The sequence below is a fragment of the Pterocles gutturalis genome, unplaced genomic scaffold (genome assembly GCF_000699245.1).
Source record: "Pterocles gutturalis isolate BGI_N339 unplaced genomic scaffold, ASM69924v1 scaffold18675, whole genome shotgun sequence".
In the NCBI taxonomy this organism is placed as follows: Eukaryota; Metazoa; Chordata; class Aves; order Pterocliformes; family Pteroclidae; genus Pterocles; species Pterocles gutturalis.
The window spans coordinates 60,418-87,282 of record NW_010143898.1 but is presented as its reverse complement, the minus strand read 5'-3'; the positions used below and the strand labels follow the sequence as shown (position 1 = coordinate 87,282).

General features: G+C 39.5%; 1 protein-coding gene across 1 annotated transcript in view; it reads left to right on the top strand.

Annotated features, from left to right (window-relative positions):
- MGAT5 (mannosyl (alpha-1,6-)-glycoprotein beta-1,6-N-acetyl-glucosaminyltransferase) overlaps positions 1-22,695 on the top strand; it is a gene marked incomplete at its 5' end in the record, with an annotated part of 52,517 nt that extends 29,822 nt beyond the window's left edge. The window contains 6 exons of the mRNA XM_010084934.1: positions 3,606-3,755; positions 11,387-11,533; positions 15,261-15,377; positions 16,237-16,311; positions 20,892-21,049; positions 22,497-22,695. Of these exons, the coding sequence (XP_010083236.1) occupies positions 3,606-3,755; positions 11,387-11,533; positions 15,261-15,377; positions 16,237-16,311; positions 20,892-21,049; positions 22,497-22,695 (846 nt within the window). The remainder of the gene's footprint in view (positions 1-3,605; positions 3,756-11,386; positions 11,534-15,260; positions 15,378-16,236; positions 16,312-20,891; positions 21,050-22,496) is intronic.
- Between the last annotated feature and the right edge of the window lie 4,170 nt (positions 22,696-26,865).

Here is a 26,865-nt window from a genome sequence, read left to right as displayed (position 1 = left end):
ACATGATGAATAATCAGTCACTCTCCGTGTGCTTTATGCCAATTATGGTTTTGTAAACCTTTCTCTTAGTCTGCCAAGTTGTCTTTTCCAAGCTGAAGAATCATAAATGTATTCCTTACAGGTTGCTGTATGTAGTGATGGAAACTATTCTGTAGCTTGGAACCTTCCCTTTCAGAACCACATCCAGTGTTCTTGGCTTCTTTTTGACAAAACGAACCAGAACCACAGCAGTGTTCAAGGAAGGAGAAGACGGTGTGTTTATAGAAAAGTTCAATGATTTTCCATTTATTTTTCTATTCCTTTGCAAATAATTTCTGTCATTTACTTGGTCGGTGGGTGGACTGAATGCTACTGAACATTGGACTGATTTTTATTCACGGACCGGCTAGGACTGGTTTTCAGCACATGCATCACTTTGTTTATTTACATTGAATTTACCTTCCTAGTCATTCTCCTTCCTAGTCACGCAGTCCCTTAGGTTACTGAAGGGGCTTTTTCAAAAGCTTTACAACCACTAGTGTTCACTATTGTGATGTTTTTCTGCAACATTCTGAAGTTAATTTAATTTTTCCTGCTCTATTATGTATTCACTGCACACTATAACTTCTCTGTTCTCTTTAGAATGCTGACTATTCATTCACAAGGGTGATTCCCCTCTATCCCAAGGAGACTTTGTTCTTTTAATAGCTTTTAAAGAGGGGTGTTTTTTTAAAAAAATCATTTTTTTCAAAATCAACAAAGAATTGGCTATTGTAATTTTGTTGGGTTTATATGGTTATATAGTTAACACTTTATTTGAGTTTCAGATAACTTGTTTGGTGCAGAATTCACACTGGCTCATCATGAAGCACTGAATCCTCTCCAGATCCATTTATAAATGGAGTACTCTGTGTTTTAAGTACTCTGTGGCTAGCAGTTTGAAAGTTTCATATTTGAGCTCCAAGAGACATCACCTTCTCTTTGTGATTTACCACTATCTCTCTTTAACCCTCTCAATATTGTTGTACATTGAATTCTCCAGCATTTGTGCTGTTGTCTAGTTTCTCTGGTAGAACAGGATTTTCATTATTCAGGAATGTTTTGAAAAGTCTTTGAGAGTGTGACACTTCTCGAAAAGATTTTCCAGTCTTACATTTGTGTCTCAATCGCCATTGTCATGCACTGTATATACACACTAGGCTTTGGCTAACCTTGGACTTGACGCTTTGGGCAGATAAGCACTCAAGTCTTAGGACTTCTACACTGAACAGTATGCACTTAAGACATACACAAAGATCTCTCCCACTACCTGTTTTTATGCGTTATGCTTCTCCAAGCTTTATAAAATCATTGTGTTCTGACTTTTTCAATGTAAGAAAGTGAGACTGGGTATATGGGCTGTTTTACATGCATTTTGCACTTTGGACTTTTAACCCATAAACCAGTTTAGGACTCTGAGTCAAGCTTTTCTGTTATATAGTTGACCTGTAGCTCTGCATACGTGGTGCGCAGTCTCACCCCGTGCTGAATTTCTGGTGTCCTGTGGGGATACCTGAATGCTCTGAAACTGCAGAATATTGTGATAACCTTGGACTGCCAGACTGATGGCAGAGTTGTTAATTACCGCCATCTACCACATCAGCAAAACTAAAAGCAGACTTTAGTTCTTAATAGATCGTGTTTCTACCAGATATTTTTGTAGCTTTTATACTTAAATTTTTCACCCACCAAACTTAACATTTCAGCTTTTCAGACTGTGTCTTCTTATCAACATTAAAGACTTATCAGACAGTTGTCATTTGATTTCTTTGATGAGAAAGAAAAGCCTTATCACGGTGCTTTTAAAAGTAGGTGGAAATAATTGAGGAACAGTAATAATAGTTCTGCAGTTAATGATCAACAAAAAATACTTTCCTGAATGGCATGTTTATTTTAGCTGCTGAAAAATTGTTTCAGAAAAGGTTTGTATGACTGTTACTCACTGTTACTCTTTCAGTTTCATTCTGAGAAGAAATAAATTGCTTTTTTTTGGTGTGGTTATCTTTCATGGCCGAAGTCTAGATTTGCAATATGGACAGCAGGCATGGCTGAATAGCGCAGCCTGGTACAAACTCTGCAGCGAATGTTGATTTTGCGTTACTAACCAGCGGCACATGATCTTTTACTTTTGAATTCATTTTGGAGAAAGTAAAAATCTGGAGTTTACTGTCAAATTATTTAAGATAAAAGAATCTTTATATCTGCAGGCAAGCAAGCAAACTCAGGAGTGGACTAGCAGTTGAAGGAATGTTGGTATTTTGTTTACAAATCACATTTCTTGATTTATTTACTTGTAGACTTTCTATTTATAAATGCCGTATTTATCCTCTCTCATTTTCTAATTCAGTGTTTTTAATGTTTAGAATTGAATGGTGTGTCCTGATTTTTTTTGTGAAGTGGCTTATTACAGTATATACTTTTATGATCCAAAATAACACTTTTTCTACAAGGACTGTGGAAATACAGGACTACTTAAATGCAAAAGGAGACAAATGTTAGTGACTTTTCTGTAAGGCCTGAGGTGCTAATGCGAGTTTTAAGAAGTGATAGTGTTCATTCACCTAGGTCTGATACCTTATTGCTCCTCCAAGATTTGAACAGACAGGATTTTCACCCGTCTACTTGCCCTTTCGATGAACTTCAGTAAAATTGTTGGCCAGCTTTCACACAGGGCTGTGGAGGAACAGTGTGCAGAATTTACATGACAAAAATAGTGAGTGGAAGTAGAATTCTTAAAAACTCTCACGCTGCCAAGAAGTACAGAAACTTGTTGCCTGATTTTAGAGCTATTACTAAGACTATGTGCAAATATTGAGGGAAAGTCTCTCTGATCTGTGCTGTGTACTGGCTGCAAATACAGTGTACAGCTAATTGCTTTTGGAATGCTAATAGTCTTTAAAACTACTACCTCCAAAAACATATGGCATTGAAAATTAAAGTAATTCTTGTTTGCAAACTCGGATGGTATACTATTTTATTTTTTTTTTTTTAGTGAACACTAAAGCCGTTACTCTTTTCTGGGTGTTTTCCAAAATGTCTTGAAAACTTTCAGTAAGTGGAATATTTGTAGATATCTCATGGGACTCAGATACTAGGTATTCAGATAAAGATGTGCAATCAGTTGTTCAGCTGGCAAGAGTGCATCTTAGTAAGGTGGGAGTCACCCTTTTCTTCACAAAGAAGATAAACTATAACTAATTATTTTGCATCCCTGAAAAAAACAGTGAAAAATCTGATATTTCAAAATGAGTGTTTTTAGTATTTTTAGGCCAAGTATTGGTTAGGCATGCTTAGATTACAGCTATCCGATTGTGGCCTAGTTTTTGTACAATTAGAAATCAATAGGACCTTGGGATTGATTTATTTAAACCTACATTATGAATAAAAAAGCTGCTGTTTCCTTCTGGTCTAGTAGAAAACAAAACTAATAATGTAATGAAAGATCAAATATTATAGAAATCGTATGAGAATGAGTGAACGTCTTCTCTTTCTGGTGTTTATGGTACGGGAGATAAAAACCAGCTCTGATTGAATGCTACTGCTTGAAATGTGGAAAGGCTGAAAATATTTTATTGTTGTTATTACAGGATAAGAAGGCTTATCTGGACATCATCCACACCTATATGGAAGTCCATGGAACTGTTCATGGGACGAGCACTATTTATATTCCCAGCTACGTAAAAAACCATGGTATACTCAGTGGGCGGGATTTGCAGTTTCTACTGAGAGAAACCAAAGTAAGTTTGTCAAGAGGGAGTAGTGGCAAAAATAGCTACAGATCGACAGTATCTGAAGTGCATGCATTTTACCTCCTACGAATGAGCTCCTGATTTTAAAACATTGGAAAAACAAATGACCAAATATAAAGGAGTTTAAGTTGTCTTCTGTGTGCTAAGAATACGTTTTTCATCAGGTCCATGTTTTGTGGATTGACAGCTATTATTAGAAAATTGGTGCAACAACCTGCAGTCACAGACACATTTAACAACCAGCTTGCGAAATATGGATAAATGCATTTTTCATTTTCTTAAATGTGATATTCAGCTCAGGGAGCTTATCAGCTGAGAATGTGCTTTGTTTTCCATCCCTGACAGGAAAGTTAGGTAATATCTGAAAGCTGTACAATAGGCATGCTGGCTCTGCCCTACCAATGACTTTAACCTAGAGTGACCCTGCTCTCTTGGGGAGCAAAGAAGAAAGGCAAGCACTTCATTCACCATTCAGCTCCTTCCTCTGCTTCAGTTGTGCTGAGAGAGCGAGCAAGAGTGTGCTTTTTGTGGTGTGCTTTGCCTGTGGCCCCGTAGTCAAGGGACTCGAGATAAGAGACACTATATACATTGAAATAAATAAACTTTTGTCCCCATAGCTAGAATGCTTTGTGGGGTTTTCTGTGCCCTTCCCATAATCTTTGTGGCACATTGCAACATTAAAACACTTTAGTAGATTACATTTAAATAGGATGTTTAACTTTCAGTTGGTGAAAGAAGTGGTTTATGTGTTTAAAATTAGAAAAATGTGTGGAACTGCACCACTTACTCCCAGTTGTTGATAGTTTCTTGCTGTGCTCTTCTACAGAAGAATCTATTAAAAAAAGAAAAGAAAAAAGCAAGCACCTCCCAGTCTTCCCACACGACTGCAGAGATCTCCTTTTTGAAATATTTGGGAAAATGATGGTAATTTGACATCTCTGTGTGACAGCTGTTGGCAAATTATGGCTTTTTAAAGGCAACCACTGTGTGTATGTACTTGATTCATACAGATACACATAATGTTGCAGATTAAAAAGTCAACATTTACTTTCGTCATAGATAATACTGAGATTACACAGCCTTTGCCTGTGTGGATGGAGTATGAAATCACTGTGTTAATCATAGTACTAATGTGGGAAGAATATTGACATTGTAATAACCCCGAGCACAAACAGTGACTTCTTTCTGGGGGGGGGGAAAAAAAAAAAATGTTATATTCACTAGGCTAATAAAATAAGCTAATGGACTTCCTATAGAATTACTGAAGACTAATTTAGAAAGTACGGTTCATAATAATAATAATTATGTTTGAGGAAGTCTTCCTCTATTTCATTATCAGCCATCTTACATGTGTTACCCTAGAAAGCTTGATTTTTCAATATTAAGTAGGTAGCTTATATTGTTGTTAGTGGTTATATTTGCTGTGCTCTAAGATGCAGTGTAAGGACACATTCAGTTTAGGACAAATTCAAGTTGATACATACGTATTATACAGCTCAGCACAGTGCAGTTATGTGGGGTTTGTGACACAGGAAGCAGCCAGACTAGTTTCACTCAGTTTTTGACTATTAATTGCAGTATCAGATGGAAGATACAATCTCGTGATTTTGAAGTACTCCTGAGATTAGTAAATTGCTTATTTTTCACAAATTGTATTTTTGTGGATCTATGCTCTACTGTTTTCAGAGTCCTACAAACATTTTAGATTTTGATGATTTTCTATACTACTGTTGTGCATTGTTTCCTTCCTAACATTGAGGAAAATCCTTTGAGAATTTGCTGCATTTATTAGTAGATAGCACTGAGAAACACATCGATGTGTTTCAGAACCCTGTGTCAGGAAGCCGGTGTTTTTATCACATTATCTTTTTGATGCAATCTTTCTTAATAAACTACATTCAATTTCTTTTAAAGTCTGTAAACAGTATTTTCATATGGTGTTTCTGAACTTCTGTTAGCAGATTTGCAAATGACAACAGCTATTTTCGTTTTAAGGAAATTATTTATTTATGATGCAGTCAGGCTAACAAAACTTTGACCGGATGATAGGCAGTTAAGAGTCCATCTGCTTCTCTTAATGCTTAGTATTGTCAGGAAAATAGGAGTGCAATGTATTTCTGATGTTGCAACAAAATGAAATGAAATTAAATATGGTGTAGTGCATCATGAATTTCAGTTATTATTCCTGTCTAATACTTACTTGTTCCAATATATCTAGTTTAACAGAAAAAGTAAAACAGCAGCATCCTGAGACTGAAAGTAGAAACTGAGATTTACCATCTAATTTGTTTGGACTTTTTCAGTGGGAGGTGGATTTTGGGGTTGTTTTTTATGTTGGTTTTTTTTGCTAGCTGATGTTCAGTATCTTGTAGGTACACTGGCTGTTCTGCCTTAGCATATGGTCGCCTCTGTGTTGCTCGACAGACATACTTGCTCTAAGTCTTGTTGCCTGTACATTCACAGTTTCAGATTTTGCTATCTTTCAAGAGACAATACTTTAACATAGCTTAGCATGAAACGCCACTCACCTGTCTCTACTGGCCATCTGCTGCGTGTGTGCGTCAATAGTGCTTATGTCAAATGGATCGTGGATCAAATTGCTGAAATAACTGCAGGTTTTCCACTAAAATCAGGCTGACTTGAATGGGAGCTTTGTGCCCCGAGGAGCCTCATGTATGTGTGCACATGCATCCCGTGATGTTCAAGGACGCTTTTTAATCATAATCACTTTAATCGCTAGGCAACGTGACCAGAGCCCCGTAATGAAGTTAGTTATGGGGTTTTGTCGCTAGACAATCAGTGTGCTGAAAGTGTGTGAATAATCGGAGCCGTAACTCGGGGATGGTAACATCTGTGGGCACAATGCTCACTTGAACCCTCTAGGCCTGCTGTTTGCTGTCTCCAGGCTACTACCTTTGCCTGTAGGCTTCCAGCAACTTTTGGATTTTTCTTTTTCTAAACATATGTGTTGAGACCCATGGGCAAGGATTGCCTTTCGTTGCTTGTGATTTCAACATTGTGTTAGTGAGTGTTTGTTAGGTCAGCTGACAAATGATCTAGTTTTTAGAAAGTCAGAGCTAAATAATAATTTAACAAATCACACAGTCCGGTGCACTTAGAAGCGGCAGTTCATGCTGCACTGCTTCGTTTTGCCCTCAGACAGCAAAATACTGATAGGTGATGGCTCAGTCATCTGATTCTTGATCAGAGCTTTGCATTCCCAAAATGTATTTGGTCTCTCTTCAGTGGTTGTTTTAGGACACGGTTATTCCCAAAAGCGTGCAGCTGCCATTTCATTCTGCTGTGCGTTCTAAAGCAACTCGTTTCAGAAGAAGTGCATTTTCCAAGCAGGAGGGGGCTGTTTGAGATTCATCATGGCTAGTTCAGCTGTGGTGTAGCGCATGACAAAAACGAGACATGTCAACAGTTCCTAATGAGAAGATGTAAAGCTATTCATCACGTCAGAGGAAAATAGGGTAGGCGAGCTGGCAGCCTTCCTGCCAACTTACCTGGCTTCTGGCCAAGTGGGCAGCTGGAGGAGTTGGACCAGACTCTCTTGGAAGAGCCAGTACTGAATTCTTGAGAAATATTCCTCTCTTCAAGAAAGTTTCAGATGCACCTTTTTACTTTGAGTCACTGTGAATTTTTGAGGATATTCAAATTCTTTTACTAAGTGGAATTTACTGTTGCTGAAGGGTGATTAATAAAAGTAGGAGCTACACCCTGTTTAGGCAGTTTGGGAAAAATCCTGTTGCAATGTTGGATAAGCAGAAATAGGAAAACAAACTCCTTTTTTTCATAGTGCCTTTTATGAAGTAATATATTTTTTACTTCCACATGCTTCACAAAATCAACTGAATAGACATTTAACTAGTGATTCTATTCTAAAGTTGATTAAATCACAAAAGGATTGACTTTTGCAAAAAGTATTTTATATTCATGAGAAAAATATTTCAAGATGGTTAACAACAGCCTTTGCTACACTTCTCTTTCTGTGGTTCAGAACAGAATATATAAGTTCAGTAGGGAGACATACAAAAGCGGTGATAAACCTACCTAGCCAACAGAATAAATTAGATAAAGCGCAGTAGAACTAGGGGGAGAGGAGCTATTTGGAACGATAACATTTAGTCTCTGGAATATGAAAACTTTCTCTTAAAGATTCAACTAGTCAGAATTACAGTCAGTGAAGTAAAACATCCACTCCTTATTTTATACTTTTGGCTATAATTTAGAAAGAGAAAGACTGTTTGTTCATTTTAATAGTAGTCCAATCTGGTGCCATAAACTCCACAAATAAATTGCTTAGTGGCAACTGAAAGTCAGTGGTTTCCAAAAAATAAAACAAAACCACGCTGTTTTTTCACAGGAGTGGTTGTGAAGCACTTTTCATGACCGAGAAGTCTCCACTGAGCTACTCTACCACAAAAGGACTGCCTATATTATAATCAGAAAAGAAGGGTGTCTTGGCTGGTCTGATGCTGGGTGGCTGACTCAAAAGCCTGACGTTCCAAACCAGGGGTTCAGTTCACTGGAAAGGCAGAAAAGGTTCCTGAGAAGCCTTTCTTATGAAAACCAAAGTATTCCTGCTTAAGGCTTTCAACACCTGCTTCTCTCAAGTTGGGCAAGTGAGCTTGCAGATGCAAATCCCCTTTTTTGATTCATGCAGATGTACGGGCACAGACACACCTGGGTAGCAGGCCTCACAAATAAGGAAATGTTTTTTTAAAAAAAAAGGCCCACACTGCTGTTATCATGATCATTTTGCTTCTGTATTTATTTGCTGTTATCTCCTTTAGATATACTTTTATACTGTAAACTCCTCCTGGCAATCATCTCGTTATGGAGGGTTGCATACAGAGCCGACTGTGGCACGCAATCCCTGAAACACTATATGAAAAATAATGGTTCTGGCTTTAGAAAACATTTGAAAGGTGAGAAGAATGCTCACATACAGAAAATGAAATAGTTTCAAGCACTGATCAACCAGTAAAGCATAAAGGAATTCAACTCTGCATAACAGTTCTGCTGCACCTAACAGAGCAAGATCAGAGTTAATGTTTTTGAACCCTGTGTACCCACACTGTCAAATTTGGAGGTTTGTATTGCAGATCTCCAGCCATAGGGTGAAAGTGCCTCTCGACGGAGGACGGTGTTACCAGACATAGCACCCGGTAAGAGGGTACCTGAAAAGCCATAGTCAGCAGCTTATGCCATGGAGGCAACAGTGTACATTTCTATCACAAAATAGTGTTCTAAATCTTTGCCATTTTGTGGGAGAGAGCCTTGTCTCCCACACAGCATCAGCTATATTGAGGATGGATGCTTGCTTCACTGGTACCAGAAAATTGTTGTGTCTTATTTCTACCTTTTTTTCTCCCCTCCTTTTCAATTAGTGACTTGCAGCATTTCTTACATACTTTTAGGAAGCAACCTTGACAGATTGTTTTAGCATTTTTGGAAATAACAAGCTGCATGTAATTCAAAGGATTAGCAAATTAGAGCATCATAAGAATGAGTTACAGCAATGAGCTGTGTTCTCTAACGCTTGCTTTTTGAATCATCATGAATGTGACTTTCTTGAGGCAATTAAGATATTCTTCAGTTTTGCTCTTTATCCGATACAAAAATACTAGCTCCCTAAGCAAGGAATGTTAATAAAGGGCAGTTTTCAGGAGCAGGGTCTAGATCCAGTTTGGGTATTTCAGCTGATCTGATGAAGATGATGTGATGGAGAGATAGCAGATTTTGGAGGGTTGGAAAGAAGGAGCTGGGGGGGCTGTAGGCAGCTGTGAGCCAGGATGCAACCTCGGGCCAACAGGCAGTACACACACATGCACTGTTCTAGCAACCAGACACATCCTTCTTTCTTTCTTCAGAGGTATGGTGCTGCTTAGAGGTAGGGTTGGAAAATGGATGCGAAACAGGTGGTAAGCTATTTATTATAGATAAAGTGTTGACAGTGTGCTCTGTGTTGTCAAAACGTAAAATCATGTTTCTTTCCCCACGGAGCTTCCTCCTAAATAAACGGCCCAGTCAGACGCAGAACTGTTCAGCAGTGCACAGCAGCAGTTTATTAAAAAAGTGAAAAACGAAGTAAACAAAGCAGTATTCTCTACAAAACAGACAAACCCAGGACCATAGGAGAATTGATACTTCAGATGGTTTTAATTGCTGGTTCTCAGCTGGTTTTCTGCCGGAACTAAGGAGTAGTTTAAATAAATAACATTATGTGTGCAGATGGCATTAAATGGTTTCATGTTCGTAATTCATTAATTTCAAGAGATTACCTTTCTTTAAATTAGGCCTCTCTTGAGATGAAATTTAGTCTGTATTTTTCTGACTGAAAAGTAATGTACCTTATTCCCTGTATAAAAACCTAATTTAGATAATCTAGCTTTAGTGGAGATAGTCTTCCAGATCTTTTTTTTATCAACCACTGGAGAGTTTCCTGCAAGATTTAAATCTGCAAGATAGCTGCGAAACTTTTTACAAGTAGGTGACTTTCTTAACCTGAAAATTGAAAACTTGAAATAACAATATTCAGCTTTATGCAGTGAAAATTGTATGTCCTCAGCTATGCTGAGAAGTGTTAACTTTCTTTTTAAAATGAGCCAATGCAGAATTTATGCTGTTGTTGCCATGGGTCGGAGAGGATTGATGCTGCAGTGCCTGTGCACGACAGTACTGACTGCAGGTTTGTGCATCAATCAGCTCCTAGAAAGAGCTTTCAGTTTTGAGTCTTCTGTTACTAGGATTCACTTCCATCTTGCAGAAAATTTAATGAGGAATAGTATAATTTGACCTCTTTGAATACATACATCTCGAATACATGATTCTAATAGTTATGAAGATGAAGAATCCTATATTTAATTCAGGGGTTTTAATTATGTTGGGCCAGGAAAGGGATCAAGATCCAAATAAAAGCAAGACAACTCTGAGAAAATATTAAATTACATTGGAGAAAAGCACTGCCTTTTCTAGCGCACCTGCAGTCTCGGCTGATGTAAGAATAGCTTTGTGATGCATTTTTCCTCCTTCAATTTACCTTGGAGGCGTTGAACCCTCCTAATCCTATGCAAGCTCTTGCTGCCTAGATACAGCATCTTCAGCTGATGTTTGCTGCCATCTACCGTTTTAATTAGAAGGCTTAATCAGTTTGGCAGGAGCGTGTTCACATTGGCAAAACCAGCAGGTTAGCTGTTGTGGGAGAGAGGGGAAAACAGTAGCGTAGCTGTTCTGTGAGGTTGCTGCAGTAAAACCTGTACCTGCAAGAGAGCCCCAGCAGTTTCATTTCAACACCAATCAAACCACCAAATGACTTTCTTTTTTTCTTCCCCAAAAAATAACTGAAAGGGTTCGTTTGTTGCCTCAGCTCCATTAAAAAAACACCTCAGCTCATTACAGAAGATTACTGTCAAAGGTGTTTTACAGGACATTCCATTACTCCCTGGGTAGTAGGGGTTGAGCTGCTGAATTTCTCTCATTTTCTTCTTAACATTACATTTTTTTTAGGCTGGTACGTTTAGAATACACTATTGTTTATTTTAAGTTACCTCTTAGCTTTCAGGTTTTGTAAAGAACAAAAATGAAGACAGTCTTTGTTTTCTATTTTTCAGCTGTTTGTTGGTCTTGGATTTCCATATGAAGGGCCGGCTCCTTTAGAGGCTATCGCTAATGGATGTGCATTTCTAAATTTAAGATTTAACCCACCAAAAAGCAGCAAAAACACAGAATTTTTCAAAGGCAAACCTACACTCCGAGAGGTAAGCTTTATCAGTCTTATTAACCTCTTTATTGAAAATGATTGTGGATTTCTTTTTAGTAACACAATACAGGAAAAATGTTCACAGTTTATTGCAAAAGGTGTGTAACTGCCGTTTCCTTTAGCTATTGGTGGGATTATTAGTACTTATTTTTATAGGATAATCAACATTTTTCATTAACATACTGTTAAGCTTTACATCTAGATTTGCCTATACGTACATTCTGCTAATTCTTGTTGATAGATCATGAACTCGAAAACCTGATGTTCTGCCGAGGAGCAGATCGTGTCATCTGACACATGATGTGTCATTTGAAAACAGTTTTATTTTGTTGAAGAAACAAACATGACTGTGTACTGTGCAGGAAGTAAATAGGTGTTTGAGTAAATTATAAAAATGCCGTTTGTGGGTTGTTGTGTGTGTTTTGGGTTATTTTTTTTTTTTCTCCAGAAAAGTCCTGCTCAAGGCACTGTTGAGCTAAGGTATGAATGGTCACAGCCCACTGTGCTTGTGGTTAAACACTGAGGACTGTGGAGAACTGACTCTTTAAGAGAACAGGAAAACCAAACCTTGAGCTTTCGAAACAGCCAGTGTGTTTAGTAAGAGAAAAATGAGGCTGAGTAAACTAACCCCTCATCCTGGCACTGACTTTGGAATATTTTTCCTCTTCAGCATAGGTAAAATTCAGCCTATACCACTTGCGAGCGTTTAACAGTCATGTAGCCATTCTGACATTAGCGCTTTTGCCTATGACTATGGTTTGTTCATAAGTGGATATACGTATTTTCTTTACATACTTACCTAAAGGAGAAGTTCTCTGGTAACATCCAGACAATGAGAACGTTGTACATTTCCCAATTCACATTACTCTTGGGCTATATAAATTGCATACTGAGCAACACCAGCTAGTTGATAAGCAAAAGACAGTTTCCTATTTTAAAGCAGGAACATAAATTCCTTATGACTTTATGATCCAGGAGTGTAATTGCCTTTCAACTTGTTATGCGTTCATCTTGTACAGGACATGAGTTCAAACCTACCCCTTCTCACAGCTTGCTTGCATTGCTAACAAAGGAGATAGCAATAAGGGGAAAAAAAATCTGTTTAAACTTTATCCTTGTGCTTGGCACCCTTCAGAGCTTTTCTTCTGTGGGTTAATCAACTGTGTGTCTCATTTCCAGTTGTCCTGGTCAGCCTCGGTAAATAATCTGAACCCACCTAACTCTTCAGAAGGAATTTCAGTGGTTGGAATGCTGTGCTAAATCCTGCTGCCATGTGTCAGCTGTGCACCTGACTTGCATGGAAAAATAATCCCTATAGACTGCTTGAGTACAAAATCATACAATGAACGTTCATCACGAGCACTGCTGCATTTGCACGCCCTGCTGACCTATCATCCTAAGAGTAACCTTTTCTCTAACTGTTTCTCACAACTGCATTTAGATCCGATTGCCAGTAATCCATGTGCTGGTTCTTTGGGATTAAGAAAGTCCTTAAATCCTTCTCTCAGTTTTTTAAGTGTTAAAGGAGAACAAAAAAAAAGCTTGTGTAGTTCTGCAGATTGATTATCCATAGCCCAACTGGAAGATGAAGTCTGTGGTTAGTACTTCTGTAGAGTAACCACTGCAAGTCACTATTTCTCTCTTGTTCTAGATAGAGTTTTTGGGGGGTGGGGGAGTTAGCTGTTTCCCCTCTACCCTCAATATGGGGTCCTGTAGTGAAAACTCTGTAAAAAAAATGGGAGATTACAATTTTTCATTTTAGATCAGCAGTTGTTTTGTCTTGAGAAATTATTTTGCTGGGGGAAAGAGCCAGGAAAAAAAAAGAAAATCACCTCCAAGCCCCTTGTTTGTACCAGTATTTATAGCAATGTTTCTTCTCCCTCCCGCCCCCCAAGGAAGAAAACATTGTATGCTAAATCTAGTTGAAATGTGTACTTGGTAGGAGTGGTTTCTTTAATTTTCTGCTTTTAAGAAGGTAAAAAAGCCCTGAAATTAGAAATTAATTCCAAATCTATTTATAGGAATTCTTGCAGATTTTAATTATAGACAGAAGGAGTATCTCCTGAATATCTAAAACATTAAGCCTCAGCTAATTGAAGTGTTTCAGTATTAGGAAATAGTCCTCATTTTTTTTTTCATAATATAGATGCAGAATAACTGGTGCAATAAAAATATGTTGCTAGTTACTCTTAATACTTAAAACAGCTACCAGTCTGGGAAGTTCAGTTATTTGTCTTCCAGATCAGACCTGGCTTTAATGTTGCCATCTGTCTGTCTGTCTGAGATGGCAGTGATAGAGTGGTCTAAGACATGATCCCTAAAGCTTTGTGGAATTTAAAATGCTATTTTATGTTCACGTTTTTGAAGGTGCAATAGAAGTTTTTTTGTTGTTACTGAAAGCAATGGGAATGTAGCTTCTGCCATTTGAAGTCTAGACATACGTGCTCTGGGAACTCAGTAACCAAATTTTTAAGTACATAGAGATTTAAGTGGTAGTAGAAAAACTATTGAAAAGGGGTTAGAACATGTCAGTCTTTGAGAAGCACTGGACTTTTTGGAGGAATTTAAACTATGCCAATGGCAGCACAGTGCAGCGGGCTCCAAGTGAATGTAGGCAGCTACAGAAGCTCGCTATGTGCAGAAGCATCCCGAGTTACTGGTCCCGCAGCTGCAGTCGTCCAGCCAGTCCACGAGCCCTCACTGCCTGCAACCAGAGGTGGGAGCCTGCACAGAGTCCCCTGGAGTACTGGGCTCAGAGCACAGATTTATGCAGATTTATGCTAGCTGGTCCCATATGTAACTGTAAGACTGGCTTCTCTTCTCCACAAACAAAATGGAATAGGCAAAAAAAAAATTTAAGTGGTTTCCTGCATTCACTTGAGCAAGTACTTGCGCAAGTACGGTATATCCTAGTGCGGGAGAGGGTTCTTCCCCTTTCTTCTGCAGCTTTGGCTTCCTCTGGGTGTGTTCGTTTGCATGTTCCTCTCACTCCTGTGCAACCTGTCACAAAAATTACTTTTAGTGGCATCCTGCTAGTTCTGAAAGCTATCTATAAGTTTTCTTAGTTATTTAATTGGGTATTTTGAATTTGTTTTCTGACAAAGTGGTGAGCAAAATACCAGTTCATGCGCTTACTGAGGTCAAATCACTCCTGTAGTATCAGCAGCAAGCATCAGACTTCATCTTAAGTGATCAGCATGACTCTTTATTCACTGCTACTCACAGAAGCTTGGAAATGTTTGAAATTTGGAGGAGAGACGGGGTGAGGACGTTGTCTGAAAGTGAGACAGGGCAAGGATGACATCTCTTGAAGGCAGCCATGCAGGTCTAACCAGGACGGGTAGCAATTAGGGCGTGTGAAGATGGAGGGCTGCTGAGAATGGGCCGTGGGGAAGCAGGGTTACACTGTCAAAGTCATTTCAGAAAGTAACAAATCTTCTGTGGTGTGGGTCGTTATGAGGACAAAAGCCACAAATGAGAGGTGCACAAATGTTACTTGTGATCTGCATTATTATCTGGTTTTCAGTTTTCCAGCTGAATTCCCTCTCTAAGTTTGAACACAGAAAATCTGAAAGGTAACTCAGAAGGAATGACACTGACTATTAGACTGTAGCTGAATTCTTGCGTTATCCTCGTGCCTTTCATCCAAAAAGTCTGATAAAGAGAATGAGAGGGAAGGATATCTCGACACATTAATTTTTACCAATGTAATTTCTTCCTTTCAGCTGACATCTCAGCATCCCTACGCTGAAGTTTACATTGGGAAGCCCCACGTCTGGACTGTAGACATCAATGATCTTTCTGAAGTTGAGAGGGCTGTGAAATCCATTTTGAATCAGAAGGTGAGAAATGTACCCTCAATTTGTCATCAGCACTTCAGGGTGTGTTGTGTACTGCATGTACAGTGGTTTCTGCTGTTGGTCTAACTAAAGCAGAGGGCTGCACTTTGGTCGGATACTGGGAAAATAAATTTGTTGTTACGTCTCTGTGGTACTGATTATCATGTCTGTTTTAGTACCGGGTGTGTCAATTTCTACCCGAAATAAATGACCATGAGTGCATTTGTACAGAAATGTGAATTTCGTATGTAAATTATACAGCAATCTCCACTTTCTGTGCATTCAGTGAGGAATCTTCCTTGTTGATTCTTAGAGCATTGCAGGCTGTCCAAATCATGCTCAACTCTTTTGGCTGATTTTGCAGCCTTGACATAACTGCCACTGAAGTGCTTGTGCACTTGCAGCGTGGAATTGTAATGAGGGCACTTCAAGGGGGAAAAAAAAAAAACAAAACACAGTTTGAAGTAATTTTCAAAGGTATCACATTCCTTTTTGTCATAATGTTTTCTTTTTCACTTTAACTCCAGAACTGAAACTTAGTTAAAACGGGAGCTCTGGAATCCCGTAGGGTCTCAGCTTTATAGCTTTTTATCTATTGCTTTGCAGGAAACCTTTGTTTCTATCATTTGACATGTCCTGAAAAATAATCACTGAGCAACTTTTATTGCCATAACAAAGGAGCAAAAACCAGCTTAAACTGCTGATAGTTTTGTGAAACTGTGATTTGTTGATGAGTTTGTTTGCATTTATTTTGCTACCTAAGCTATAATGTGGTATTTGGAATACAAGCTGCTACGACGCAGTGCACCATAAAGCTCATTTAAACGAAAACTCCTCTAACCATAGCACACTGTTTCCACAGATCGACCCTTATTTGCCGTATGAATTCACATGTGAGGGAATGCTTCAGAGGATGAATGCATTTATTGAAAAACAGGTATGAGCTTTTATTGTGGATGAATCTTTTATTTTATGTTGGAAAGGGAGGGCTCTCTCCATTTTAAAGCTTCTCAATGTTGCTCTGTTCAAGTAGAAATAGTAGCTGTGCAGTCCTTCTCTGGGCAGCTGTTTGCGCAGATGAAGTTCCCTTGGGAGGTCCACGTGGACTCAGAGACTCGCTTCTGTGGCCTTGGCCATGTGGGGCTTAGGAGGCTTGGGAGCACCAGTGGGATTTTTCCTGCGTAAAGAGACTGACTAAAAATTAAGACAAAGTGCTGGCTACCAGAATATTCATTCTGCTTCTCAGTTTGCCATTGGGTTCTGACTCATCAGTGAGTCTCTGAATTACCACATGTCTTTGCAAAAATGGATATACTTGTCTGAATTTCAGGAGCTATAGGAGCTTTTAAAATTATTTTTTTTAGATTTATCGATTGATTGATTTAAAAAGAACGGGAGCTATAGGAGCTTTTAAAATTATTTTTCTTAGATTTATCGATTGATTGATTTACAAAGAACCTCCCTTCTTCTGATGTTACATCAAGAAAGGCAAAATAATTTTTCAGTGTGTATGTGACTTTAAACTGTGTACAGACAGGCAAAATAATTTTTCAGTGTGTATGTGATTTCTTTAACTGTGTACAGATGTAGAAATCTTTGGATCATGAAGTATCACATAAATATAGAGATACTTTGTGGTAGAATTGCGCTTAGGCTAAAGCCTCTGGGCAGATCTTTCAAGTATGCAGTTTCAATTGATAAAGCTTTAAAGGGTTTGGAAACCAGTTGCTTAAAGGGCTTTTGGTCCGCATGCATTATTGCCGCTGAGAGCAGCAGAAGATACGGAGTTGGAGTAACAAACTGCAAAGATTTCCATGGGATCGTGATTTCTAGAAACTGTATATTTGCTTGGACTTCTGCCCAAGGCCAGATCTGCAGCAACGGCCAGCTCTGCCTTTTGTTCTGGCTGCTGCAGCAGAGAGATAGGGATAACCCGCATCTTTGTTATGCCAGTTAACTGCCAGGATTTCTTTCAAAAGCACTGCACATAGTCCTGTACCTGTGTTTCTGAAGGTGGACAGTGTTACAGACAGTAATAAAGGATAACACAGCTTCAGATCAGAGGTGTAGTTAACGTAACACAGCTATTTCCAGTTTCCTGCCAATAAACACTTTCTGCTCTTTGCTGCTGCATTGGTGACACAGCCTGTAAAAGTATTTCTGGTTCTTTTGATTCTTCTACCTGAGTTAGCCATAACTGAGGTTTTTGTCAATACAGGAAGAAACAGAGCTCAGTGTAGCAGAGAAAAAGCGACAATCTAGAGGTAGCGTCTGTGGGGCAGAACTGTCTCCTCCCTCTGGACCTCTCCCAAGGGCTAAGCCCTGGCCTGTCCTGCGTGCTTCTCAGGAATAGAGCATTGTAATTTTGTTCATTGCTTGGACTAATTTTCGAAAGCCATTATTGTTTCACAGCCCCCAGGATGCTCAAGTATCGTTATTAGCTGGGTGTGCTTAGCACCGTGCCTGATTAACGTGTCAGATGAAGCAAAAAGAACGGTTGAGACCTTGTTTTGGAGAGTTTGTGGTGGGAGGGAGGCAGAACAGAGAAGGCAGCCCAAGCTTAGAACAGGAACAAAGCCGCATGGAGCTGATCTGGTTCAGAGGCTGCGGGGTGTGTTAACCATGACAGTGTGGTCTTCAGGGGACGTTTGGATGTGAAGAGGATGGGGCCAGATGCACTCTACCCACAGTCACCCTATTGGACAGTGAAGCTGTAGGAGTTAAAGGAGTTGTCTGGAGTTCCCTTTTTGGTGCCTTGGCTGTGGAGCAGGAGGGAGGACAACGTTCACAAGAAAGGCTGAGTGAATTCCCCAGATCATAGAATCATAGAATGGTTTGGGTTGGAAAGGACCTTAGAGATCATCGAGTTCCAACCCCCCTGCTATGGGGGGGATCTTCAGATGCGACAGCTGCGCTGAAGGTCTTTGGGGCCTGAAGCAAGAGAACTGCTGTGAGCTGTGGTTTCATGTTTAGCAGTGCCACCTTCAGCTGGATTAAAAAAGCTTTCACTCCAGGCTGCTCCCTCCTGCCAGTGCACTGCCCCTGCCAGCAGCCCAGCGCGGCTGTTAGGTGCCTCTGTGCCATCTGCTGAATCCATCCCTTGATCCCGGTTACTCCATGGCTCCACAAACAGTTGTGTCAGCTCTGCAAAGTGGCAGCGTAGGGTGGGAACCAAAGGGTTGGGACGGCTTAAGTTGGCCGCACCATCAAAGGAGCTGCCAGGCAGCTGCAGCTGAAGCAGCTGCAGGATTCCCTGTGGCAAACTGGGCAGCTGTAGGATGAGGCAGGCTGGGCTGGTGGAACAGACGTGCTGACTTTGAAAGATGTGGTCAAGCCGAGTACTTGGTGATCTGGCAGAAAATGTTTTTGTCAGCGTTCTGCTAGGTTACCAAACCGACTTGGCTCAGCAGAGCAACAGCTGAGCACCAGAGCCTGGCAAAGGGAGCGGAGTGAGGACATTCATCCAAGAGCCGGTAAAGACAGAGGGAGGAGGACACCTCTGAGGGCAGGGCTCAGCCTGTCTCACCTTGAAATTGTGGCTGTAGGTAAAACACACATAAACGAGGTCTCTGGTGAAGCTTAACTTTCTGGTTTACAGAACATCTTTATTTTACCCTTACGCAGGTGGGGCTGTGGGGAAAGATAGACTGGGGTGAAGACAGCAAATGTAGGTTGCTTTTGATGGTTGATAGGAAAACTAGCCAGAGACAGCAAACTGAAACAAAGCCTTGTGCACTGGTGTGTGGTGAAGGTGACATCCTCTGAGACATGCTTCAAGGTGGCATAAGCTGAGGAAGGCTTCCCCCAAGCTATGGACAGGAAATGGGAGCCTGTGCCCTGTTTTGGGGAAGAATTTTCAACGAAGAGATGTTAAAAGCTGAAGTCCCCAGGAAATGGGGAAGCCTCACAAGTGATTCCCTGTCTTTAAAAAACTGTCTTCTGCCTGCACTAGCTGTGAATCCAATCCAATATTGTATACATTACGTTAGTATATATTACAGTATTATATAGTATATATTACAGTATTGGATTGGATTTTGAACCTATATAGGTTTCCTCCTGCACCTAGTGTTTTAGATAATGATTTACAAATGACAGAATAAGGAGGGAGCTTAAGTCCAAATAGCAAAATTACCTTTTTGAAACAACATCGTTAAAATGCTCTAAAATTACGCAGGTTTTTTGAATATGGCACAAAGGAATGGCTTAGAGCTGCATCAGGGGAATTTCAGAACCGATATTGGGAAAAAGTTCTTCACTGAGAGGGTGGTGAAGCACTGGAACAAGCTGCCCAGGTCATGGTCCCAAGCCTGTCAGTGTTCAAGAAGCGTGTAGACAACACTTAGGTACATGCATTAGCTTTTAGATTGCCCTGACTCCGTCATCTTCATGGGTTCCTTCCAGCTCAGGATATTCTGTGAGTGACTATTGTCTAATATTAAATTTATGGTTAGACCTGGGAGTATGAAAACTTCCTCTTTCAGCAGAGGAGATCTAAACAGAGAAAAACCCCACCAAACTGATATTGAAAAATTATTTGGGGTCTTAGTTTCATTAAAATTTCAAGTAGTTCAGCCTTTCTGAGCTTTGGGTCAGAGTGTGGGACCTGTTCAGACAAGTATTAGTGTTGTCAGAACGCAAACCATGATGGACTCGGCCCAGGGTTTTTGATCACCTTCAGATGAGAGCTGCCAAATGGAAAAATTATGGCTGAGTATCATGGGATGTTATATAAAACCAGGGATTAAAATTTTCTCTTTGCTTTTTCTCATTTTAAATGTCAAGACCATAGGAACTTGTCTTTGAATAGTTTTCCCTAGCAGGTATGTGTAGATACTGTCCCTTCCCTCTCTCCGCTCTGGTGACACTTGACTGCGTGCATTATTTTAAGCCAGTTTTTGTCAATGACCTTTGGAGCATTTTTACTAGCAGTTCAACCAAGAAGAGCAAACAAACTCTTTGAATCCTGGTTTATAGAAATCTTCAGTCTCTAGTGAGTTCAGCTCCCTCCATAGCGCTGCAAGTCCCCTGGTCCCTTCCAGGTGGCTCTCCATGTGGGGCTCTGGAGACATTTCACACCTACAGGGGAACTGGCCTCTGGAATTCTTCTCCTGCCAGAACTTCCTCCTGATAATTGTGCTGTTACAAAAATAGTTCTGCTAACACCGAGTTAGTGAAACAGGAATAACTGAGAAAGCCAGAATGGGTTGGGTGTGTGGAAGAAAAGAGAGTGTCAGGAGTTGCTTTATGATAAATTAAAAAAGGTAAAGGTGGGGAAGAAGCTTCTTTGCGAAGAGTAGTACTACCACATTTCAAGTAGCAATCAAAGGTTATAATTCCCTCATGCTAAAAAAAAAAAAAATTCCTTTTAATTGTGCTTAAATTACTGGTTTTAATAAAACCAAAATGATCTGCAGAACGAGTGTTTTGGTGATAATAGCCACTAATTTTACTAATGGGGGAAATTGCCAGCAAGGGACTGGATGCGTCATAATAGAATATGATCTGTCGCTGCAGGATTTCTGTCACGGGCAGGTGATGTGGCCCCCATTAAGTGCCCTTCAAGTAAAAATTGCTGAACCTGGAAAATCCTGTAAACAAGTTTGTCAAGAAAGCCAGCTCATCTGTGAGCCTTCCTTCTTCCAGCATCTTAACAAGGACAAAGCTCTGCTTAGGTAAGTGTTTCAAAGCACAAATATATTATTTGATCTCTTCTCATTACATTGGTTTTTGCCACACATGAAGCTTAGTGTACAAATTCTGTGAGAAGGGAAGAGAAGATGCTCACAACCACTGGTGCCAGGACTGTGGCTGTGTTTGGATGGGCCCTTTGCAGCCCTGGCCGAGCAGGTGCGCTAGTCCGTGGCTTTTGCCATTTCCTTCTGAGAGCTGGTGAACTTGGGTGACTCTTAACACTAATCCTAACTGGGCTCCATCAGCTGGCTCAGAAACTAAACACGTGTTGTTGCAGTAACTAGAACTCTGTACGCATAGCGTGATTGCTATCAGTTGTTCACATTATTTTAAATACAGCCCTTACAAAGTGTTGCTTTGCTTTTATTTATTGAGCTTTCTCTTTGCTCTCGATTAACACCCATGTTGAAACATCTATATTCATTGGCAGTTCGCAGTTCCTGTTTCTGCAAACCTTTTGCTGGTGTTTTCCTAGGTAAAGAATTGTAAACCCTCAGTACCAGTTAGTACCAATTTATAATGCACACCAGCTATGCATTAAGGAAATTAATATTGCTTTCAGGTGCTGTCTCTTTGAGAAGGTGTCTGTGAGCACTCAAAGCTAGGCTCCAAGAAATGGCTGCCAGGGAATCTGCTTTCTAGGTTTTCTAGCTCCACTTTTTGCTAAATTAAATTGTAGAAGATTTTTATTTTTGTCTTTTGTTTGAAAAGTTGTAATTTCCAGTGGAGTTCAGAAGCAGCTCATATAAAAATTCTTCTTTTCTAGCTGTCTAGACAAAATTATAATTCTGTGGGGAAAAAAATTCTGTTAAATGCTGAAAGCTACGATTGTTTCCAGAATAAGTGAAAAACAAGCCTCTGCTGGAATAGCTGCCCTTGTGTGTGAGCTTTGTGGTCAGAAAATGGCAACTTGAATTTTTCTTTTTTCAGCTAGCTAGCACTAGCTGGTTCCTCGGAGGAGTGGGTGCTGCTCTGACTGGGTTCCACTGTAACACAGCAGCATCGACGGGCCCCTCCTCGCAGCCTGGCTGAGCGCACCTCCAGCTACCTGGGGCTGCCTGCGCCGGGTGCCTTGCCTGCGGGAGACCCCTGCAGAAATCAATGAGAATATCTCCTGATTTCAGATTCAGCGGTGTATTTAAATATTAATGCTTTGGGGAACAGTCTAAAGCATTTTTTTTCTTTTTAACTTCTTTCATTAATCTTTAGGAAACAGTGTAAAGCTGAAGAGGCTGTACTGCCCTCTGCAGAGAGAATCTGCCCAGGAAAAAAGAAATGAGAGACATGTTCTGGAAATCTGCAATTCTAAATGCACTTGATTTAGGATGTAATATAGCATTTTATTTTATTTTTAGCAAGGAAGGATGAAAACTGTACCAAACTCCTGTAAACTCCTTTGTGATTTAGATCCTGTGCTTTGCTTTTTAGGCATAATATTGAATGTCTCACCATGGAATCTGCAAATGACATTCTGGTCCCCTCTTTTGATGGAAGAAGGAAGCACTGTGTTTTCCAAGGTGACCTCTTATTGTTCAGCTGTGCCGGATCCCACCCCACCCACAGAAGAATCTGCCCCTGCAGAGACTATATTAAGGGGCAGGTTGCGCTTTGTAAGGACTGCCTATAGCAGCGGCAGAGCTCCTTTTGAGTTGAGGACAAAATGTAAGTAGTTTTGAGAGGAGCTACTTATTACTTCCTGCACTTTTGTCCAGGTTTTTCGCTGCAGGCAGAGCTATCATTGCTGGGCAGAATTCTCTACTAAGAGAGGAGGCATTCATAACAAACAAACAGCTAACTGATCTTTTTTCCTAGAAGAACATTTGCAGTGTAAGTCTTCAGATTGATTCATCTGTTTGCGAAGAGGGATGAGGTTCACGTTCTACAATGATCTGAAGATGACTGCACAGAATAGTTTGTAGAAAATTCCCAGACCCATCAAACTTCTTTTTTTTGTTGTTGCTTGGGTGAAGTATTTTCTATTTTTTTAATGAATTAGAACATCCCCCGTCATGGTTAGCTAAACGATCTCAAGTTCATTCCAGTAGAAAACTGAAAAAAGTGTGCTTGATGGAGAGGGGTGCAGGGCAGGGAGGAGTAACATTTTGTTCTAGGTGCACTGTTGTGGGTATTGCTTTAGCCTGAATGGCTTTAAAGTGGTTTATTCCACAAGAACTTGGAATCACAAGATAGCTCTGTACCCTGTTACTGGGTTATCTGGGCCCATTTCTTTTTTCTTTTCCTTTTTTTTTTTTTTTTTAATCTATATATACAACAAGGTATTGTCTGCATCACAGCTGCTGCATCAGAGCAGTCTGAACAGAGAGGATCATGAATCAGCAAACAGGCAGTTGCCGACGTGTGACACATCATCTTGGTGACTCGACAGCTGACCAGGGTTGTAGCATTCTTCAGCATGGAAAAGCTACAAAAACATACTGCCGTTTTCGGAATGGACTTGTCACAGTTTACTGGTCCCATTTAGAGAGTAATCCTTGGAATTTGCCCATGCTTCTGTTGTAGTCTGTCTACTAGAAATACTGCGTGAAGCAAAAAAGTATTCAGCATCATTGGAGCAATATTATCGTTAGAGCCTCGGTTTGCTACGGCTTCCAGTAGTTAAAGTGTTGCTGAATGACATAGAAAGGTTAAACTAGTCTAACTATAATTATTGTATGGTAGAAATGTAAAATGTCTTCATAACTAGCTAGGTTTTTAAAGAGAAATTTTTTTCTGAACAAGTAAGAGGAGACAAACAACTGCTAAGAAAAGCATCAATCCATCTCGTGGGTTCTTTGTGTTTCTGGTTTTGGGGGGGTTGGTTTTTTGGTTTGGTTTGGTTTGGTTTTTTTGGCAGGCACACCAGTTAGAGATTTAGAAAAAAACAATTCAAGATTTGGGAATTCAAATCAAACTTCATTTTTTTTTAGAGCAGCAAGCTATATCTTCTGAACTGCCTCCTTTTAACAGAGGTAATTTTTGTTATTTTCAGCAGAAGGTGGCATGCTTGACAGCATCACTTGGAGTCAGGAAATTATATGCTAAGATTAGTGAGAAACAAATCTGCAGCATATTTTGAAAGCAGTCATAGGCTGCAGGTTTACAATTTGGATATGCTCTGATCACACTGGAAAAAAGCTCAGATCAACATTCAACATTAAGGGTTTTTTCATGAAGATTGACAGACGTTACCAGGTAACAATGAAAAGCATAGGTATTTTAAATTTTCCTTTCTTGGATATATCTGGTTGGTTCAGAATTTTGTTGTAACCGGCATTCATTATTGGTGTGTGAATATCAATATATCTCTTGACCTACCAAAGACCAATCAAGGGAAATGCTATTTAATCTTGGATAAATTCTCAAGACAAGAGAACAGACCAGTACACATTTAAAGTTTCAATTTAAAAGCAATGGATTTGCTTTGTCAAGTGTTTTTGTTTCCTGCCTCGGCACTCCTGACGGTGTTATCCTGTAACACTCCGTAACATTGCTGTGGACGGCACAGGAACTCAATCCTGAGAGACTGTTGAGTATCCACAGAGGATACGTGGGAGCTGTTGAACAGCAGGGTCACCAGGAACTGAGTTGTGATGATGATTAAATCTGCTGTACTTCAGAGTAATTTTCCAGAAACCGAACAGCTGGGTTCTATAATGGGAGGCAACCTTTTTTGTATGAAAAGAAAACAAACACAAAATAGTATCAAAATCCTTACTGTTACCATAGCTCAGCATTTGCTTCAGTCAGCACAAGCGTAGTTTGCAATAGTTTTAATACCCTGGAAAAGCTGGAGAAGGAGGAGGATTGAAAATGGGTCTGAGCAGGCGCAAGAATTCGTTTTGTATTTATATAAAATATTCCCCGCATACCTGTGCATATTTGTGCAACTGGAAAATCCTGCTTATTAAAGAAAGTATGTATCTGGTGCTGTAAGTAAAGGCAACAGCAGAATTTGTCTTTACCACTTCAGCCTGAGGTTCTTCAGGCAGGAATTTAGTTTGGAATGAGATCTCACAGAATTATGTCAAAACAAAGATTTGTATGTGTGCACTTAAAGAATGCAAAGCACGTAATTTTTGCTCTAGTGTAATTCTTTGCTGTAAATACATATTTGCTTGGTTCCCCCCCGCGCTGTATGGTCCACATGGCATACTGCAGTTTATTTTGCCTCTAAACCTTTAACGATGGGAGGGGTTTGGTATTTGTTATTATAAGATTTTCTGGTCTAGTGCTTTGCTCAATGCTAAATTTGCCTTTACCACAGCAGGGAGAGTCTATTATAAGCTCTGTTGTTTTGTTTTTTTTTCATGCTGTAGCACTGTTTCTTTCTAGTCTACTGAACTGAGTTACTGCGTACTAGCAAAAATGAAACAGCAAACACCAATGCCACTTGCATTTCAGCCAGGGACAGAACATCTAAACTTGGTTGGATCTGATCCTACTTCTACTGAAATCTATAGAGAAGACTCATTAATCTTAAAAAAGAATCAAGACCCATAATTTGATAGGCCTCTATTATTAATTTAAAACTCTTTTTTTTTCCAGAAGAAATATTACTTTTATGAAATACAGCTTCAGTCTAAATTTCTGTAAAAGGAATCTGTCACATGAGAACTGTAAGTGCTTAAACTTTGTGAACATTGCTCACTAAACCCGATGCAGCACTCCCCCGTCACACAGCAGTGTTTGTTCATGCATCGATAAATAAGTGAATCCTTCTGCAGATAAGCACTCAGGCAAATCCAGGTGGGACTATTTAAAAGTTTGAATGAGTTACTAAAACATATAGTATCTATCCACACTTCAGGATGCAGGGCAGCCTGCTGTCCAAGTTCCATATCTATTTTCCTTCCTAATTAAAGAATACAGGTGTAGTCCAATTATTGCACTTAAATATATCAGAGATGGGACTGTGCTACTGTTTGTCAGTCTGACAGTAAAGCTTGCAGCTTCCTTTACTCAGAAATCAGGTTTTTGCATGACTTGCTTCTGAATATATTGATCAGTGATTGATGGGGAAAAATGTCAAAAGTTGAATATAAAAACATTTTACAAGCTTTTAAACATATCTCTCATATCAAGACATTCTTTGTTTTAAAATTTTGTATTTTTGTATGTGACCTAGTTTTTTTTTCAAAAATCTTGTTCCTATGAGATTAGAAAACTTGAGAGAAGCATTTACATATTTATTGAGATTAACATAAAAGGCTTGCCTTTGAAAGGTAAAGTTGGTAAATACACACTGTTTAAAAATGCCAATAAAAACCTCATTTATTTCATATATGCAAGTTGATTTGCACATGTATAAATAGAGTTGCTTCTTGCATTTTTTGCTTAGTTTCTGTTTCCTTTTGTAATTTATAGTTGCAGCTATGTGTTTGCTTGTTTATATCAGAATATGTTTCTCCTACAAATATTTAATGTTTATGTGCCTTTTTTTACTTTCTTTGGGGTTTGGATGGGTGTTTGGAGAATGGACGCTGTCTGAACAAGTATAGTGGAACACTAATTACAGGTGACAATAGCGCTTGATGACTAGACAAGTTAGTGGTCTGAATTTTCAATGTTTTTGAGTAGTGGAGAAATCTGTTCTAAGATTGTATGGTAAGGGTTAATAAGATAAACCCGTAACTTTAATAATTCTTGCAAAATATTGCTTCTGCAAGCAAAATATCCTTTACTGTGTATCTGTAATTTAAAATGAGAGCTCCTGCTGGGATGGGATGTCTGTTCAATGACCAGAGAGCAAATTAAAGCCCTTAGGAGACAATGGTAAGAGAAAACCTCTAGAAACAGT